Raw genomic sequence first — 19,866 nt, 5'->3', positions numbered from 1 at the left:
AATAAAACAGAATATCTCGATTTCTGTCACTTTGACTACATTGTATAGAAAGAGGAGCAATAGAAGTCATTTGTTGAGGGTATTTCAGTTTATTTAATTTATTAATGATTTTGATTAATCTGCTAATTCAGTACTGCAACATCTACATTTCTGTGTGTGTTTGTTTCACTGCGTTATTTGTGTGGGGGAGCTTCACATGAAATACGTTATTTTGGTTATCGTTTGGTGGACAAATTGGAAATCAGCGTTACTGTTGCACATGCGTATTTCACAAGTGTTTAATGTTAATAATGGTATGTAAAAACAGGAACCTGTTTCTCACAAATCTTTGACGATACCTTTCTTTACTTGATAATCTACCACACGCTTCAGAAACTATCGCGACTTGTTTTGAAGAACGTCTTGTTCCTCTTCTTCAGAATAAACATCGCTAAAAGTCCCACATTTATGTAGAAGCACGAACGTGGCTAGTAATGTTACAGAGAGCTTTACTTTATAAGTCTGAGAATGTATTTGAGCTTAATTATGGAACCCGTCTTGCCAGTTAAATATTTCTGCTCATCATTTATCCATTTTGTATATGATTTAACAGGTTTTCGTATCTTTCTTTGGATTTCAGTACATTCCGTATTGTTCTGTGGAGTTGAATGTTGAAGAAGGAGTAAATGGCCGTACAGTGGAGCAAGTAACCAAATGTCACCTTCATAAGCAGACATGATACTAAATGATAAGGACTCAACTTGATTTCCCAGTCAAAATCCATCAGTTCGCACCAGAACTTCACCATAGCCTCCCAGCTAAGAAATATCACAAAGCTATTAAGGGCTTTGATGATGTTTCGACTCATCACAGTCGTTTCTTCAGGAGCAGATCTCAGAGACGGTTTCAGCACTTCCTCCATCATCATTTTGCAAAAGTCAACGGTCTCCTCAAGGGTACCCGAACAGGAATTGTAACGTTCGTCAATGCCTAGCATGTAGCCCACTGCACGCCAAAAATGAACAAAACATTCCAGGTCCTCTCTGCAACATGAAATTCCAATCCTGTTGTGATAGAGAAGGACAAAAGCTACGAATGACGACTGCGTAAGAGCCATGTCCCGTTGCGACATATACATCATCCCTCCTCCCCCACGACAGGGACTATTCATCTTGTCTGCAACATTGCGATGCATCTGTCTCACCGTGACGATGCTCTTGTGGGCGGGATCTTTTGGATTCCATATGTCCCCTTTGTACCAACTTCGTATGTGCAGCATGGTGCTCAGATAACGACGAAAGAGACACACCAGGCTTCCAGACTTTCCCGTATATAACAGCGGTATAAACATGGCGGGTACATGGACTCCAAGCACGAGACCAGCCAAGTGGGCGAAAAATATGCTAGAAAAGAAATAATAAAAAAACATCAGAAATTAATCTCAATAACATTGGATTCATATTTGATAACAACGAATGCATGTAATAGTTTTATCAGCAAGAAACATTCCTAGATGCATTCCCGTATATCTACCACAGTGGATACATCCGACAAAATGAGAAACACTTTCTTCTTCTTTCTTTTAGCAAGTGGTTTTTAACAGGATCGAGGGAGAGGTGCTTTAGTGTAATAAAAAAGGCTGGGTAGGAAAGCAAACAAACAAGAAAGAAGTGTTAAAGAAAGACAGCTATGTTCGGTTCCAGGCGTAGACTAGAAGGCCTTTTTCAGGAACTTATGGTTATAAATTCCGAGTTTCCCGGAGGGAATATATATATATATATATATATATATATATATATATATATATATATATATATATATATGACGCCAGGGATTTGGGAGTGTTGGTGGATAGGGAGTTGAAGTTTAGGGGGCACATTGCAAAAGTAACTAAAACAGCTCACCAAATCACTTGGCTTCTGAAAAATACTTTAACATGCAGAGACAAACAAGTTGTTGTTCCTCTGTATCGAGCCTTGATAAGACCCCATCTCGACTTCTGTGCTCAGTTATGGGCACCAGGGTTTCTTAGTGATGGGGAGGAAGTGGAGATGGTCCAGAGACGAGTGACCAAGATGATAGCAGGTCTGTGGAATGAACCTTATGAGAATAGGTTGAAGATTTGTGGGTTGCAGAAATTGGACGATAGGCGAAGGAGGGGTGATATGATTGAGACATTCAAATTACTGAAGGGTTTCTATAAGATTGATCCAGAAGATATTTTTGAAAATATGACTGGTGGTGGGAGGAGTAGGGGCCATGCATGGAAGCTGGGCAAGAGCGTGGTTGACAAGGGTGTAAGAGCTAGGTTCTTTACTTGGAGAGTGGTAAATGAGTGGAATAAGCTTCCAGAGTCTGTTGTGGGTGCTACGACCGTGAATGAGTTCAAGGCAAGGTATGATAGATACTGTGTGAATGTTGAATAGTTGTTCTTGACATGATGTTAGGGCCTCCCTCGATGAGTGTGTCGACTCCTTGGAGTTTCCCGGAACAACAACAACAATAATAATAATAATAATAATAATAATAATAATAATAATAATAATAATAATAATAATAATAATAATATATATATATATATATACAACGTGTCCTAAAATTCACGCAAGAATTAAATTTAACGCCATTTGTGCGGTAAAGTGTTGCTGACGAGAAAAAAAAAAAGAAGACAGCGTGACAGCTGACAGTTCAGGGTTATTAAAAATGGAGCGCTACACGAAAGAACAACGCATTTTCATTGTTGAGCAATGTTTTAAAAATAATAAAGGTTTGGCAGCTACAGTTCGCAATTTTCGTACAAAATATGGTCGGAATAGTGATTTAACTTCATCAACTGTGAAAAGATTAATTAAAAAATTCAAGGAAACTGGATCACTCAGTGATCTTATATACTCTGCCGTCCTTCAACAAGTCGTTCAACAGAAAACATCGGAGCAGTTCGTGAGAGTGTTGCTGAGAGTCCAGGAACATCAATTCGGCACCGTGGTCTTGAATTGGGCGTTTCGAGAAGCTCTCTACAGCGTATTCTCACGAAAGATTTGCATCTTTATGCTTACAAAGTTCAATTGACCCAAGAACTGAAGCCTACTGACCACACACAGCGAAGAGAGTTCGTTGAATGGATTATGGAACAACAACAAGTGGATGCTTATTTTTCGAACAAAATCATCTTCAGCGATGAGGCTCATTTTCATCTTGATGGCTTTCTTAATCGACAAAATTGTCGCATTTGGGGTTCAGAAAATCCACGAGTGATTGTTGAGAAACAAATGCATCCACAACGTGTCACTGTTTGGTGCGGATTTTGGGCTGGAGGCATCATCGGTCCGTTCTTCTTCGAAAATGCGGCTGGTAAGGCAATAACAGTTAATGGTGCTAGCTATCGCGACATGATAATCTAGTTTTTTGTGTCTAAATTGCAAGATATGGATGTGGACGACATGTGGTTTAAACAAGACGGTGCCACATGCCATACAGCCCGAGAAACAATTCAATTACTGCATGAGTCATTTCCTAGTCATTTCCTGATCAGAATTGGCCGCCCAGATCATGTGACTTAACGCCGTTGGACTTTTCTTTGGAGTTTTTTGAAGTCTAAGGTTTATGCCAACAACTAGCCCACGACCACCCATGCCTTGAAGGAGGAAATTGAGCGCTGTATCAACGAAATTCAGCCACATTTATGCAAAACGGTCGTGGAAAGTTTCGAGAAAAGAGTGCGTTATGTGCCAGCAAAGCCGTAGAGGCCATTTACCCGATATGCTATTCCATGCATAATCCTATACTGTATACTTTATGAATCAATATTTTGGGACACCCTGTATAAACGACTTTAGAACTTCCACTACAATTATATATTAATAATCTTAATCTGTCTCTCTCTTTCTCTCTCTTTTGTATCTTTTGTTTCATGTTCTTCTCACTAAATACCATTGTCTTTGTTTTTTCCAAGTTCATAACACGTCCAAATCTCTTCATTTCCTCATTTAACAGTTTCAGTGTTTTTTGTAGTTCTCTTTCGTCTTCTTCAGTAATAACAATGTCATCTGTAAATCTCAGATTGTTAATTCTCATCCCATGTACTGATATTCCTGATGTGGTGGATGTGCAAATTCAGGGAAACTAGATTTATTAAGTGGGGGGGGGGGGTTGATATACAGTCATTAGGGAGGCAGTTGAATGTAAAAATGAATATAATATGCTAGAGCAAATAAGAACAACAAATCAGAGTGGGATAGTTAATATAAGGCATCAAGGTAGGGTTGGGGCTAATAGAGGTCTTAAATTCAAGTACACTAATGCTAGGAGTATTAGGAACAAGAAGGAGGAGTTTTTGGCCATGGTTGGCACTTCCAGACCACAGGTTGTTGGTATTAGTGAATCATGGCTGAATGTAGATGATATAGCTAGTGGGATTGAATGTGGGGGGTATGGTGTGTCCAAGACAGACAGGGAGAATAAAATGGGGAGAGGCGTATTGTTGATGATAGCTGATGAGCTGCAGCCAAGGAGAATAGAAGTTGAATTGCAGGATAGAGAAAAGAGCACATTTGAGGCCATTTGGTGTGAGATTGTGGCTAGCAGAACTAAATATACAATTGGGTGCTGCTATAGACCAGGTCATTGAAAAGATGGTGGTGACAGTATGCACAAGCAAATAGAAGAAATGAGTGGAAGGAGGGTGATTATTATGGGAGATTTCAACTATGGTCGCATTGATTGGAGTGAGGAGAGGAACACGGGAGGAGGGAATTGGATTTTATGCGGTTATTAAGGGATAACTATCTGCGACAGCGTGTAATGGAAAATACTAGGGGTCAGAGAGTGCTTGACCTAGTAATTACATCTGAGGATTTGGTTGTAACAAATGTGACCACATTGCCACCAATCGGTGAGAGTGATCATAGGGTCTTGACTTGGGAGGTGGCTAAAGGTGTAGAATTTTCAATTAAGACAGAGTACATGTGGAATTATCAGGCTGGAAACTATGACAAGCTTAGGAGTTTGATTGGTTCAGTGCCATGGCATGTACAACTGCAAGGACTAGAAGTCGATAGGGCATGGGAGGTAGTTAAGAAGTGTTTGCATGAAACAATGGCTGACTGTATACCTAGAGTCCGAATAATAAATCGACTACGGGTTAAATGGATGAAAAACACCATTAAGCTTCAGCTGCAAAAAAAGAAACAACTATGGAGGGAATTTAAGGAGAAAGGTGACCGGCAGGCACACGAACGGTATAAAGCGCAGGCCAGAAGGGTAACGAGTGTGATAAGAAAAGCAAAAAAGGATTACGAAAGAACATTGGCCATGCAGGCTAAAGAGAATCCTAAACAGTTTTTTCGATATGTTGCAAGTAAAAGAAAAAATGTATATGGCAGAATTATTTTAAAGAATGCCGATGGTAGGGAGGTAACTGAATCAGTTGATATAATTGAGTTACTGAGCGAGCACTTTGCAAGAATATATCATCCAGGTGGTGACATTGCAGAAACGAATGTACCAGTAGATTACACGGGAATTGTGGTGAATGAAGTGGAGGTGAGTAGTCTATTGCATAACCTCAATGTCAATACATCTGTGGGATTGGATGGTATACCAGTTCGTGTTGTACGAGAAGCAGCTAAAGAATTGTCAGTACCCTTGACCATTTTGTTTAATTTGAGTCTCGGGTCTGGGTTAGTCCCGAGAGGGTAGAAAGAGGAGAAAATAGTTCCACTGCATAAAGGTGGTTCAAAGACTTTCGTTGTAAATTACCTACCGATTAGCATATCAGGAATCATTGTCAAGGTCTTAGAGAAATTAGACAAGAAAAGAATACAGGATTGGATAGATGAAAATGATACTGTATGGGGGATAGCATGGTTTTGTGAAGGGTAGATCATGCCTCAGTAACTTGCTCACGTTTTATAACACAGTGACGGCTGAACTGGATAAGGGTAATGGGTTTACAGTGATTCTACTGGACCTTGCTAAGGCCTTTGACAGGATACCACATGGAATTCCAATGAGTAAAATGCAGCATATGGGGATGGATATAGGATTGTTGTGATGGATAGGAGGGTGGTTGACGGAGAGATATCAGAGAGTGGTTTAATCACGAATAGAGTCCACAAGACGGCCTGTGACTAGTAGAGTGCCACAGGGCTCAGTTCTTGGACCTCCGCTTTTCAATTTGTTCATCAGTGATATAGGAAAGGATTTGAGAGGAAGTGTTCACTTGTTTGCTGATGATGCAAAGTTGGGTAGAGCAATTATGAGTGCACAGGATGTCAAACTTTTACAGGATGATTTGGATAGTTTGGAGGACTGGACTAGGAAAAATGGATGTCAATTTAATGTGCCAAAGTGTAAAGTTGTGCACTTTGGGGTAAAACGAATAGCAGCAGTATATCGCATTGGTGGAACCGTACTCCAGGAGATTGATGAGGCCAGGGATTTGGGAGTGTTGGTGGATAGGGAATTGAAGTTTATGGGGCACATTGCAAAAGTGACTAAAACAGCTCACCAAATCACTTGGCTTCTGAAAAATACTTTAACATGCAGAGACAAACAAGTTGTTGTTCCTCTGTATCGAGCCTTGATAAGACCCCATCTGGACTTCTGTGCTCAGTTATGGGCACCAGGGTTTCTTCGTGATGGGGAGGAAGTGGAGAGGGTCCAGAGACGAGTGACCAAGATGATAGCAGCTCTGTGGAATGAACCTTATGAGAATAGGTTGAAGATTTGTGGGTTGCAGAAATTGGACGATAGGCGATGGAAGGGTGATATGATTGAGACATTCAAATTACTGAATGGTTTTTATAAGATTGATCCAGAAGATATTTTTCAAAATATGACTGGTGGTGGGAGGACTAAGGGCCATGAATGGAAGCTGGGCAAGAGCGTGGTTGACAAGGGTGTTAGCGCTAGGTTTTTTACTTGGAGAGTAGTGAATGAGTGGAATAAGCTTCCAGAGTCTGTTGTGGGTGCTACGACCGTGAATGAGTTCAAAGCAAGGTACGATAGATACTGTGTGAATGTCGAATAGTTGTTCTTGACATGATGTTAGGGCCTCCCTCGATGAGTCTGTCGACTCCTTGGAGTTGCCCGGAACAATAATAATAATAATAATAATAATAATAATAATAATAATAATAATAATAATAATAATAATAATAATAATAATAATTCCTTTTGCATTATTCTTCATTCTATCCATTGCTCTTTCTAAATCTGCGATGAAAATGCTTGGTTATATTAGGTCCTCCTGTCTAGTACCTCTGCTTGTTCTAAACCATTTCCCCAAATTATTAACTATTCTAACTGTTGCAGCTTTATTCTGATAAACATCTTTTAATATAGCTGTTAGTTTTCTATCAATTCCATAGGATTCTAGCACTGCTAATGTCACTTTCTGGTCGATATTGTCAAATGCCTTCTGAAAATCAACAAAGCAGGTATATATGTTTTTGGTTTTAATTCCTAGCTTTCTCTGCTATTAACCTCATTGTCAAAGTTCTATCCTTCCTAAATGCTGCTTGCTCGTCTGTAAGGTATGCTTCCAATTGTGTTCTGAATCTTTCTGTCAATAACATCATCATCACTTTACCACGGTGACTTGTCAAGGCAATTTTTCTATAATTTTTACATTCTAGCTTATTTCCTTTCTTGTATAATGTCACTAATATCGATTTCACACGCTCGTCTGGAATGTTTCCTTCTTTCCATACCATATTACATAGTTGGTGCATTTCTGTAACCATACTTTCACCACCATGTTTAATCATTTCTCCAGTCATGTTATCGTTACCAAGGCTCTCGTTGTATTTTAGCCATCCTATTGCTTTTTTCACCTCTCCTCTTAAATTGTCCATATCATGCTCATTACCTGGTGGTGATATCTGCTTCAATTCTTCAGTCAGTTTCCCAACACTATCTAAATCTATTTTTTCTTCATATAACTCACTACAGTATCTTGTCCACCGCTCTACAGTTTTTTCTTTATTCACCAATACTTTGCCTTTTTCATCTTTAACTGTGGTCTGTTTTGGTTGCCACTTTCTATTAATGGTTCTGATCATTTTGTACACCTCCCTTGTTTTATGCTCTCCATAGTGCTGTTCTATATTGTTGCGTTGGGCTTCTAACCATTTCATCTTATCCAATCTGACTGCTTTATTCACTTCACCTCATTACACTTTCTTCTATATTGTTCTATTTCTTCTAATGTATCCCTTCTTATCTTCAACATTCTTTTCTCCTTTACAAACTTCAGTGTTTCTTGTCTAATTCATTTCTTCTTCATCTTCTCTTCTTCTGCTACTGTTTCTTCAACTGCATCTTTTATCGCCTTCATTACTCTTTTCACTCTTAAATTCGAGTTTTTTTCTTTCTCCACACTTTTAAGTTTCTCTTCTAACACTGTTCAGTACCTTCTTCCTATTTTTGCTTCACTTATTCGTGCTGTATCTCTTCTATTCCGATATTGGGGTTTATATTTTCTTTTTTGATTTCAACTTGATGTTTGCAATCAGTAAACTATGGTCCAAGTCTATATTCGCTCCTTGAAACGTTCGTCACTGCTGCGCTGATGTTATCCATCTTCTTTTAATCGTAATCATATCGATCATGTTCTTGGTTTTCCCATCATTAGATCGCCACGTCCATTTTCCACACTCCTTTTGTTGGAATCTTGTGTTACAAATCATCATCTCGTGGCCCACAGCAAATTCTAACAATTTTTCACCTCGTTCAATTCTTTCTCCGAAACCATATTTTCCCATGACTCTTTTCCAACCATCATTATATATTCCAACTTTGGCATTCCAATCTCCTTCAATAATTAGCACATCTTGCTTTGGTATTGTTTTATTGTATCTGTGTCAGATCTTTGTAGAATAAGTGAATATCCTCCTGTGTGCTGTTAGATGTGGGTGCATCTATCTGGACTATTAATATATTAAATGATTTTGCTTGTAATCTTGCTGCTGTGATTCGTTCATTGACTGGTCTGTAGCCTAACAGTGCCTCTCGAGCTCATTTGCTAAGAAGGAAGCCAACTCCTGCTTCGTGTTTGGTGGCATGTCCTGACCATATTACTTCGCATCTCTTTTTTCTCTCGTGATGATGTCCAGATGTCCATGGCATCTCCACCAACCCTAGCATATCACACCAATATCTCTTTATTTCTTCCGGAAGTAGTTCTAGTTTTCCTGACATCCAAAGTGTCCGTATATTCTATGCTCCTACTGATAATAGAAAATCTGCTTATCATTCACTTATCTATTAATGCTTTTGATCGTTTGTTCATCGTGGATATTATTGTTATTACAATATCGCACCGATTTTTTTGATGATACAATTCGATTTTATTCTGGCACCAACATAAAAATTAAAAAAAATTAATAAGAATTTAAAAATTAATTAATAGTAATCTATAAAGCATTATGAAAAAAAAACATTTCAAGATACGCGATTACATCATACACATTCTGCACAGACTACAAACTTAACAGATTACAATCGTTACAAAATAAAATGCTGAAACTGATATTCTGGGAACAAAGAGAATAGTCCACACTTATGCCGGCAGTAAGGACAGAACACAAAAATATTTAAAGTGGAACACTTATTCCACTACACAGCCATGCTAAAACATTACTTCAGTCCAACCTACAGAGTAAGCAGAACAACAGATCAGACAGCAAGACCACACTCAACAAACTACATAACATATAAATATAATTATCACTACGGAAAAGCCACCCAAAGCTTCTACATAAGAGATATGATCAACCTACTGCCTCTGGATAAACAGAGTTGAAATCGGGATATATATAGTTATTATAACGTGATGGTAAATCACCTAAAAAATTCTCTCAAGTACCAAGACTACAAACACGCCCTGTGCAACATCCTCCTCCTCAAAAACGTTAAACTGAACACATACAAGTGTATGTGTTCGTGTGTGCATGCATTTGCATCTACACGTTAACCAAGAAAAATAATTACATATACCTTTATACAGGAGTAGATGTGCATACACCGGCCGGCTTGGCCGAGTAGTCAGTGTATGTGCTCTCCAGCCAAAAGGCTGGGAGTTCGGATCCCGCTGTGGGCATGGATGTTCGTGACTATCTGTGAAAATACTAGAGGTGGCAATGATGGGCGGTTGATGGCATTGGTGTAGATGATGATGGTAGTTACGGTCCGTTGCAGTTAGTGGACTGAGTGGTAGAGACAGAGTTGTATAGTAGGTGCCCTCCCTCAATGAGTCTTTGGACTCTCTGGGGATGTTATGTAATAATAATAATAATAATACACTACCAACCAGTAATTGTCTGGACACTTCAACAATATACAACTGATACTAGCAGGTGAACCCTAATATATAATAATTATGTTGATCTTTGGCTTTGATCACCTCCCGCACCTTTTGAGGGAAGTTTTCCACCAATGCGCGGCAGACATCAGGTGGAATTTGCTTCCATTCATTCAACAAAGTAGCACTTCGTTCAGCGACAGATCGAGGACGTGCTGCTCTGGACTTCAATCGCCACTCCAGTTAGTCCAGCAGATGTTCGATGGGGCTGATGTCAGGACTCTGCGCAGACCAGGACAGTCGTATAACATCCATCTCTTCGTACCATTCCATAACAACTGCAGCTTTGTGGCATGGGCATCGTTGTCTTGATAACATTGATCTGTTGTATAAAAACTTCATGGAACCACGGATAGCAACAACCAGTGGTCCCACTCCAAACCAGTGAGTGCACCCAACATTATTATCCCTCCATCATCAAACTCTACTGTGGGTACAACACACTCGTAACAAGCGTTCACCAGGCTGCCTCCACACCCACACTCACACCCTGCCATCAGATTAGAAATAGGTGATTCATCGCTTCAGAGTACCGTTTTCCAGTGGTCAGTTGTCCATTCCGACGCTTTCTGTGCCAGGTCAGATGAGCTGCTGCCTTGTGCGTTGTTTTTGTGATATTCGGCTTGTGAGCCGCTGCTCTTCCATAGAAACCCTGTAAATGGAGTTCTTTTTTTTGTACAGTATTAGTGCTCATCATGGTGTTACTGGCGCTCTCGAACTCATCAGGGATGGTCGGTGCTGATTGTAGCGTGCCACCCGTTTCAACACCCTCTTGTCCTTATCAGCCATTTCGGCTGCCTCTCTGGGTGCTTTCCAGCACTAGTGATGCCAGACCGTCTCCATTTGTTGATCACGTCCTCAACCGTTGATTTTGTATGCTCCAGTTGAGCGGCAATGGCACGTATTGACATGCCACTAATGTGACAGCTCATGATGACACATTTCTCGAAGTCACTGAGTTCATGTCGTGTTGGTATACCACCTGTATTCAACTGCTAAGATGAAATCCCGTTTCCTACTATCTGTACACCAGTTTTTATGTTATTAACAAACCTGGAATGTTCCACAAGTTAAAATAACAGAGATGTCCGGACAATTATTGGTAGTAATGTACATGCACGCCCATATAGAGTTAAATCGATACCTGGCTTGTCGTAGATACTGAACTAAAATCAGAACCTACCAAGATCTCATTTCTTTCTTAAATAAGCTCTGCCAAACTTCGAGGAAGACCATAGAAACTTCACCAGAAGAAGAAATTTCAGAAAACAAAAACAAAACAACAACACACAAACAAAAAAAAACAAGGATATTTATCAAAAATGAACATTCTAAGGATCCTGTACTGAGTAGTAAATGTAATAATATAGCTTAGCTGTACATATGTAAATACTCTGTAAGAATAATACAGTAAACCTATTATAATGTATAAAAATATTCCTGTGTAAATTTATCAGAAATAAATGTTCTGAATCTTTGTACTGGACAGAAAGTCCGAATTGTATGCATGTAAACACTGCATCTGTAATAAACTATTTCATCATTGAAAAACATTATTATTATTTTTGTAATGAAAGTATTTTCTACTCAAAGTTGGTTATTGTTTTTTATTGTTTTTATTGTTTTCAAGTATTCCAAGACACCACGCTTAAAAATCTTTTCCTGTCCATCCAACGATACTTTGCAAATAATTTTGGAGGGGGGTGACCTCCAAAATGGTTTGCATTCAACTAAGTCGGTCTTCAATTTTATTTGAAAAGAGAAACGTAATGAAAAGGGAAGGGAACTGTCACACCAGCTAAGATTTCGAGACGCACTTAAAAGCACAAAATCTTTGACGACACCCTTCTTCGCAATGCTATCTTCTTCCAAGTTTCGAAATTTACAGTCGGATGTTAAGAACCAAACCTCGAGACTAACCCACCTTACTGTAGACCTTCTCTGTCCAGGATTTCATAGGACTTTTCTCCTCTAAGAACATCACGTTACCAATTGGATTACTTGCTAGTTCGGAAGTTACTACAAGATGAATAGAATCGTCAGACAAATTTAAATTCTGTAATTTCTTAGCCTGCATAGCATTGGTGGCGTGAACCAATACTTTACGAACCGAGACTTTCCCAAAATGAACTGTTCTAAAGGCAGAGTTTGTAGAAGCTACTTGAAAAAATTCCTATATCCTTAGGAATGCAGAGTTGTGATTTAAGTTCGTGCTGGGTGGTTATGAAATTGAAGAGTTTTGAGTACACAACTGTTTGGATTTGAGAGAGAACAGATGCATTCTTTTGCTTGTTGTTTGTCTAACGAGATGGCATGTCGTCTCCCATAGTATTACGGATACTTCTGCAAGGGCTCCTTTGTGATTACTTCTGCCGGTGAGATGGAGAAGATACTAAGAAGTAATTGACTAGAATGGTTGCTAAGGTCACTGGAGATAAGAATTTTCTTAATCATTCAAATGGTTTTAGTAAACAAGCGATATCTGAACATTGCCAAGTCAAATCCGTCTTGTGAGCAAGCAGCAAGCTCCACCTCTTGCTCGCCGTAATTCCAAAAGAACTAAAGTAACGGTTTGTACAGATTAGCTTCTGCATTTCCCCCGATATTTCAAAGATGCATGACGTGTAGTAGTGCAGGGACGACCGTACTTTTGATGTTGGCGGCTCTTACTGAAAAGGAGAGGACCAATTTTGCTCTTGATGGTCAAGTATTCTGCTGTGTCAGAGCTTCCAGGAATGGCCTTCGTAGGAAATATTTTAGGATTTGTTCTTGGAGTCGACGAGACGGTGCATGTCCACAACTGACTTATGAGATAAATGCAACAACATGCTGCTTACAATATTCGCTATGCTTTCCTTTGGGTACTCCATTTTGTGGAACTCGGTTCATAAAGTATTGAACCCGAGACTGGAATAGTTCCATTCGCTATGAACGCTTACAATTGTTACGAATATAGTCGATGAAACGATAGTAATATAGACGAAGATCGTGTTGAAGATAGACTATCATTTTGAAACATTTCACTGAAAAATCCGCCTTTTATTTTTACCTCAAAAAATTTAAGTCAACAACTCTGCATGTTTCTGTAGCTTTACTTTTTGACTTCCTCTCCCCTCTTCTAGACAAGTAAAAGGAATTATGTAAAAGAGAAGCCGAGTTTCGTGATTGGTTATATTAGGTAGTAGTTATGCACACTGATCCCATTGCGATATGGAGATATCTAATTATGAATGCGTGTGTGAATATTAGAAGCATCGAAGATGACTAAGTTCTCATTACTACGCTGAACGATGTATCCGGATAATGTTTAGGGGTCATTGGTTCTAGATCTCGAAGCTGTAAATGAAGAAGGGGATAGTGACCCTATTACACAGGATGGAAGGAAGGACTCAAAATTACAAACATTCACGTCCATGATGGGTTCGAAGGTTGGGTTTCTGGATCAGAGTTTCCGAATCAGATAAAAAATGAACAAAAAATAGAAAAGCTTAATTTTTTAAATATTTTTATTTAGGAAAAATTAATATTCTTACCTGAAGAAATATTTGTTGGCAAAGTCCCGACCTCGGTTAAACTTTTCTCTGTCTAACCATTCTGGTGGGTTCTCGGTATCCCTTCCGATATCTCCTGGCAGGTCTGCACCCTCTTTCAGGTCATCTAGTCGTACCATTTCCTTTCGTCACTCTCCCCGCCCGAACAGATGCGCCTGCGGATAACAAATATTTTGCATTAAGCGCAGAAATGCGATGTACTTTTTGATACCATGAAAAGTGTTATTTGTACTTTACGAAACTTACCAGGAAGCTTCACACAGAGGGTTTAAACAAACTAATTCAGTTTTCTGTAATCGGGGACACTATCAGGTGCTGCACAGATCTATTTTAGAATTACTGCATAGTATTGAAGGATTTTATTTCTGAATATGGACAAAATACGGTTACTACTGTGGATAAATGTTTGGTACTATGTGGACTTAGTGTGATTCCATTTCAGTTCGGTGAGTGGGCTCCGTTTCCACAGCACTGAATACAGACATCGCAATACACCATCCTCATACGACACGCCATCACACTGACTCAGCAGTACATGTTTATAAAAATGCTTCAGAAGGGCCTCGCATTCCTGAATAACCTCATACAGTATAATCTTTCTATGCGTAACAAATTCTCAGATATACAGCTGAATGGCAGGTCAACCCCAACAGATCTAACAGCGATGCATTGAACAATGGAAAGATAGTGGAAATTATTGCATTAGCGGAACACTGACGGTAATCTATCACTGCCCCAGAAATGAATGACGTAGACATATTATCATAAGCGAATTGCCCCTGCAAATTGGCAAGCCATAGCAGAGTTATTACCAAGGGATTCATCACACATTATGAAGTACCTATTTCAAGGACAATGGCGAAGATCTCGGAAAACTGGATAATTACTTCTGTTCGGTTTTAAAAACTGATCAATGTCGGAAAGTTACCGTCTGAAGAATGAAGATTTCCAATTCAACTCGTATCCTCAACGCAATGATTGTAGGACTGGAGTTTGGAGACAACCATGCGAGTGTTTGGATCTATTATGTGTAAATTGATGGAAGGAAGCTTTTTGTTAGGAGAATATTCTGCAAATGGTAGTGCCGTCTACCAAGATGACTACTCAATGCCTTTGATCAAAGAAAGTGTGCGAATGATGAGTTCCGACACATGAGGTACCTCTGTGTAGCAATCGAACTGGAAAGATACGAGTTTATTCCATTACGGTATAAAGGGAAATTTTATAAGAACTCTAAACAAGTAAGTTATTTAGCCTGGTCTCTTAAGGATGTCAGTTCTTGCAAACCAGCCGAAAACACACAACAGACATAATATTTTCACATCGTGTCCTTAGATGCCTTATTGCGTTGCCAAATAATACTGATATTCAGTGAGCACAGTTCCATAAAGGAGCGTCTGTAGCTCAGTCGATATTGATTATATACACCCTTTGGGTCGAGAGATTAGTTTCTAATCCTCCCCCCCCCCTCATCACACACATTTAGAACTAAAATTTATCCCCACCAAATACTATCTTGTTGCTAACTCGTATGTCATTATGTTCGTATGTTTTTTAATTCTGCACTTTTTATGAAATAAAGCAAAAGATTATATATTAAAAAAGACGTTAATTTTGAAATAAGAATAAATCTTCTACTTCTGTCTTATCCCATCTACTTGAAGTCGGTATTTTACATGATGCAACTTTAAACTATTCCAACTGACTGATCGCAGGATCCTTCAGATCCTCACATCACCGACCAGAATCGAACCCAGGACACTCCTTCCCCAGGCATATGGTTGCGAAGCGCACAGCCACTAGGCTAACCGCGCAAACATTTTCATTTCAATGCTAAGAGTTGGCAACGCAAAATCGCGTTTACAAACAAAACCAAAACTAATTTTCTAAACTGCAGTCTCTCATTTTCCGGTGATTAACTTAAATGAATATTTAGTATTGTCGGCAAGCATATATAATTGTTATAAATTTTCTGGATTAAAAAAGAGGTTATTAGTGCATTACATTTACAAAACCTTACATTTTCTAATAACTTTTCCCATATGATCCACAGACATTTCAAATCACGACTAGTTCTCGACTATAAAACGTCGTAGTAACTTGAAAGAACTTCTACAATTTTTAAATAATCCTAAACAAGTGTTGAGAGCATCCGTAGCTCAGTCGGTATAGAAGAAGCTCTTTGGTCGGAAAGACCTGGGTTCGATCCCGTCTATGATGGAAGGAACTTTTATCTGGTCTCTTTCGACTAAAGGTGAGTTAGCCAGTCTAATACGGAGGTGGAGGGTTTTTTCACCCAAAAACGTACGATTTTCTTCCCTCAGAACAAGCAAACCGGCCCTGTCGTGAAATATACGACATGCGAATATGAAATATACGCTTTGTATATTTCATGCAACTGTTGAAATCTTCAAAGTTTATATTTTCTCCATTACCTTCTTCTGCAATTACTGCTTAATTTCCCTATTCATCCATTTAACACCTATTTTGTTAATCCTTTTTGATTTAGGCACACAGTCTGTTATTGCCATCATCAAATACTTCTTAACTATGACCCAAGCCATATTAATTTCTTTCCCTTCAAGTTCTTTTCCCCATAGAACCTCTTTAAGTTTTTTTCTGAGTTTTCCGTAATCTCCTGCCCTATAGTTCCACATGTGCCCTTTCACTCTTGATGCCTCTGCATGCTTTCGCACCTCCTAGGTCACGACTACATGATCATTGTCACCAACTGGTGGCAATGCTGATATGTTGTTAACAATTACGTTATCCAACATTATTATTAAACCCAGTTCATTTTGCCCAAGGGTTCCTTCCATCACCAACTGTATGAGATAGTGATCCTTTAAGAACTCAAGAAAATCTTTTTCCTTTCTCTCATAAGCTACTTCTTCTTCCAATTTATATTTCAAAAATTAAAATCTCCCATTATTAAAACACTTTTTTCACTAGCTAGACTTGCGTATACATTTCTTTCTCATCTCGTTCATTATTCCTACGTCTCTCACCAGCTAAATCTCTCTCTCTCTCTAGTAACACTTATTTCACACAAGACACTTTCAAAATCACTCGTTTTTAACCCCCCCCCAACTTCCACAGACCTACATGGACACAACTCATTTGTTATCATTAGTAAGACACCCACTTCTTTTTTTTTATATAATTTCGAATTTTATAAATAAAATTAAGCAATATCGCTTTAAAATTATAAAAATATTAATAAGTGCCCATACATCACAAATGCGAGTTCTATTTTACTCATTCTTCTCATTTACATGAAACATACGTATTGCACGCCCACATTCGTAGAGCCGACCTGGCAATGTGCCAAGAATAGTCAGTTTATGTTGAAGGGGGGGGGGGGGAGGTATATGGCGATATAGGAATTCGTCACTAACACGCAAAATCACGTGCTTTATTACGTAAATTTTCCAACTGTTGTACAAGCAAAATAGTTACCACTTTAAGAACTTGAATTTTCACAAAAGAAAAGCTAATTTTCCGACGTATAATAATAAGCACTCATTCCACGAAACGCATTGATTACCCTAATATCGGAATGGATTCTCCTTCTTTTAACATGCGCAGAAGTGTCGAAAGGTTTCGCATCTGTGGACGTACAGTATTTGGAATGTGTTTAAAATGTTTTTTTTTAATTTTCATTAATTTTTTAATGTTTTCTTTTCAGACCCAAAATTCAAGGCGAATATTAAAAGAGCGAATTTTTGTTATAACATCAAAAGGAATAAAGTGTTGTGAAATTAGAAAGCACTTTTCAAGGAGGTTTTATAGATCCGGAGCTACAGACGATGCGATTCGAGCACTGGTGCATAAGTTTAAAAAGAAATGGGTCTGCCAGTGACGAAGAGAACGGGTTGCCCCAAAGTCTAGGTCTCCCGCTTCCCGATTGACCAGTTCGGAAAAGCACCTGTTGAGGTATTCCTGGATAGTTCGAACGTAATCACACGGTTCTCCATCTTGCTGAAACAACACTTTCCAGAACATCATGATCAGGAAGAAGTTGGGGTTCGAGAAACTGCTGAAACATATCCAAGTACACAGTGACTGTTGCTTCTGCAATTTTGAAAAATAGAACTCTGACATAGGATGGTTATGATGTTATGTAGGCGTTTTTTGAAGTTTTCTGCCTGGTCTCTGATGAGAACCCACAGTTCGATACTGTCTTCAGGCCAGTAAACCTAAAAGTACTAAATACACGTGACTCATGGACAGAGGTCGTGTCTTTTAAGTAGTGCAAACGAAGGCAACTTCCATGACGAGAGCTGTATTCTCGTAAGTGCTGTGGTGTACCTTCACAAGGTTCTGTACATTCGGCTATTAAATAAGGAGGGAGTTTTAAGATCCTCTATTTTTATTAATTTATAACAGCAGAAATGAAGCCTTTTAGACTACTCTTATGAATGCCATTATGAAGAAGAAAAAAATCGGATATGGAAAAACGGGAGATACCGGAGTCCCTTGGGGGGGGGGGGGGGTGGGGGGGGGGGGGGGTGGGGGGGGGGGGGGGTGGGGGGGGGGGGGGGTGGGGGGGGGGGGGGGTGGGGGGGGGGGGGGGTGGGGGGGGGGGGGGGTGGGGGGGGGGGGGGGTGGGGGGGGGGGGGGGTGGGGGGGGGGGGGGGTGGGGGGGGGGGGGGGTGGGGGGGGGGGGGGGTGGGGGGGGGGGGGGGTGGGGGGGGGGGGGGGTGGGGGGGGGGGGGGGTGGGGGGGGGGGGGGGTGGGGGGGGGGGGGGGTGGGGGGGGGGGGGGGTGGGGGGGGGGGGGGGTGGGGGGGGGGGGGGGTGGGGGGGGGGGGGGGTGGGGGGGGGGGGGGGTGGGGGGGGGGGGGGGTGGGGGGGGGGGGGGGTGGGGGGGGGGGGGGGTGGGGGGGGGGGGGGGTGGGGGGGGGGGGGGGTGGGGGGGGGGGGGGGTGGGGGGGGGGGGGGGTGGGGGGGGGGGGGGGTGGGGGGGGGGGGGGGTGGACTACAAAATGAGAAACAATTTTTTTCGTCTTTCAGCAAGTGGTTTTTAACAAGATCAAGGGAGAGGTGCTTTAGTGTAATAAAAGAGGCTGGGTAGGGAGGTAAACAAACAAGAAAGTAGTTATTAGCTCTTTATACTTAAGAAAGTAGTGTTAAAGAAAGACAGCTATTTTCGGTTCCAGGCGTAGATTAGAAGGCCTTTTTCAGGAACTTCTGGTTATAAATTCCGAGTTTCCCGGAGGGAATATATATATATATATATATATATATATATATATATATATATATATATATATATATATATATATATATATATATATATATATATATATATATATAAACGCCTTTAGAACTTCCACTTCAATTATATATTAACAATAGTTAAGGTTTACGAATACCAGATGGTGGAAGTTGTTTGCTTCATTCATTCGTCTGAGAGCGATTTTACTTCTTAAAATATTAATCTCTCTCTCTCTCTCTCTCTCATCCACACACATACTATCCATTTTCTTAAAGTGGTGACATCTAAATTCTTGAAAAGAATACAGTTGAAACTTGTCCATTGGTGGATTTTTCAATCTCATTGGGACCATCTTACCTCTCGTACCTTAAACATTAATGTATATGAGATAGAGCAATTAAATTCCATGGAGTGGTAGTCTAGTTCAAATTTCGTGCAGAAATCAATGGAAATGAACTTGTTCATTCCCGCTGATTGTTCTTGAATCAACTGGATTTGGAGAAAAAGAACTGGAGAACTTCCTAGCTAGCTTAAATGGTTGAAAGAATAGCATCTCCCCTTAACAATCAACAGGCTATGAGTTCGAATCCCACGGCTGACACGAATCTTGCGAATGAGTTCGTGTGGTTTGTCGTCATATGGATATACGGAAGAAGCAACTAAGGCTATGAGGCATCCTGTCTGTAAATTGTGTATTCTTACCACCGGTTTGTATTAAATCTGATTTCTTATTTTTGCTAAGTTGTCGTATCT

General features: G+C 40.0%; 1 protein-coding gene across 2 annotated transcripts in view; it reads right to left on the bottom strand.

Moving 5' to 3' along the window:
• Nucleotides 1-262: 262 nt before the first annotated feature.
• LOC150102164 (uncharacterized) overlaps nucleotides 263-19,866 on the bottom strand; it is a 58,060-nt gene continuing 38,456 nt past the window's right edge. Inside the window, exons 1-2 of one of the 2 annotated variants that reach the window (XM_090399313.1) lie at nucleotides 13,876-14,043; nucleotides 263-1,382 (exon numbers count right to left, since the gene is read on the bottom strand). In XM_090399313.1, the coding sequence (XP_090255439.1) occupies nucleotides 566-1,382; nucleotides 13,876-14,012 (954 nt within the window). In that variant the 5' untranslated portion in view covers nucleotides 14,013-14,043 and the 3' untranslated portion in view covers nucleotides 263-565. Of the gene's footprint in view, nucleotides 1,383-13,875; nucleotides 14,044-19,866 lie in introns of those variants that run through there. The other variant, XM_090399312.1, reaches the window with a different exon arrangement.

The sequence above is a fragment of the Typopeltis vanoorti genome, chromosome 10 (assembly GCF_054136105.1).
Source record: "Typopeltis vanoorti isolate ZY-2024b chromosome 10, IOZ_Tvanoo_1.0, whole genome shotgun sequence".
NCBI classification, from domain to species: Eukaryota; Metazoa; Arthropoda; class Arachnida; order Uropygi; family Thelyphonidae; genus Typopeltis; species Typopeltis vanoorti.
This window is presented reverse-complemented; position numbering and strand designations above follow the sequence as displayed.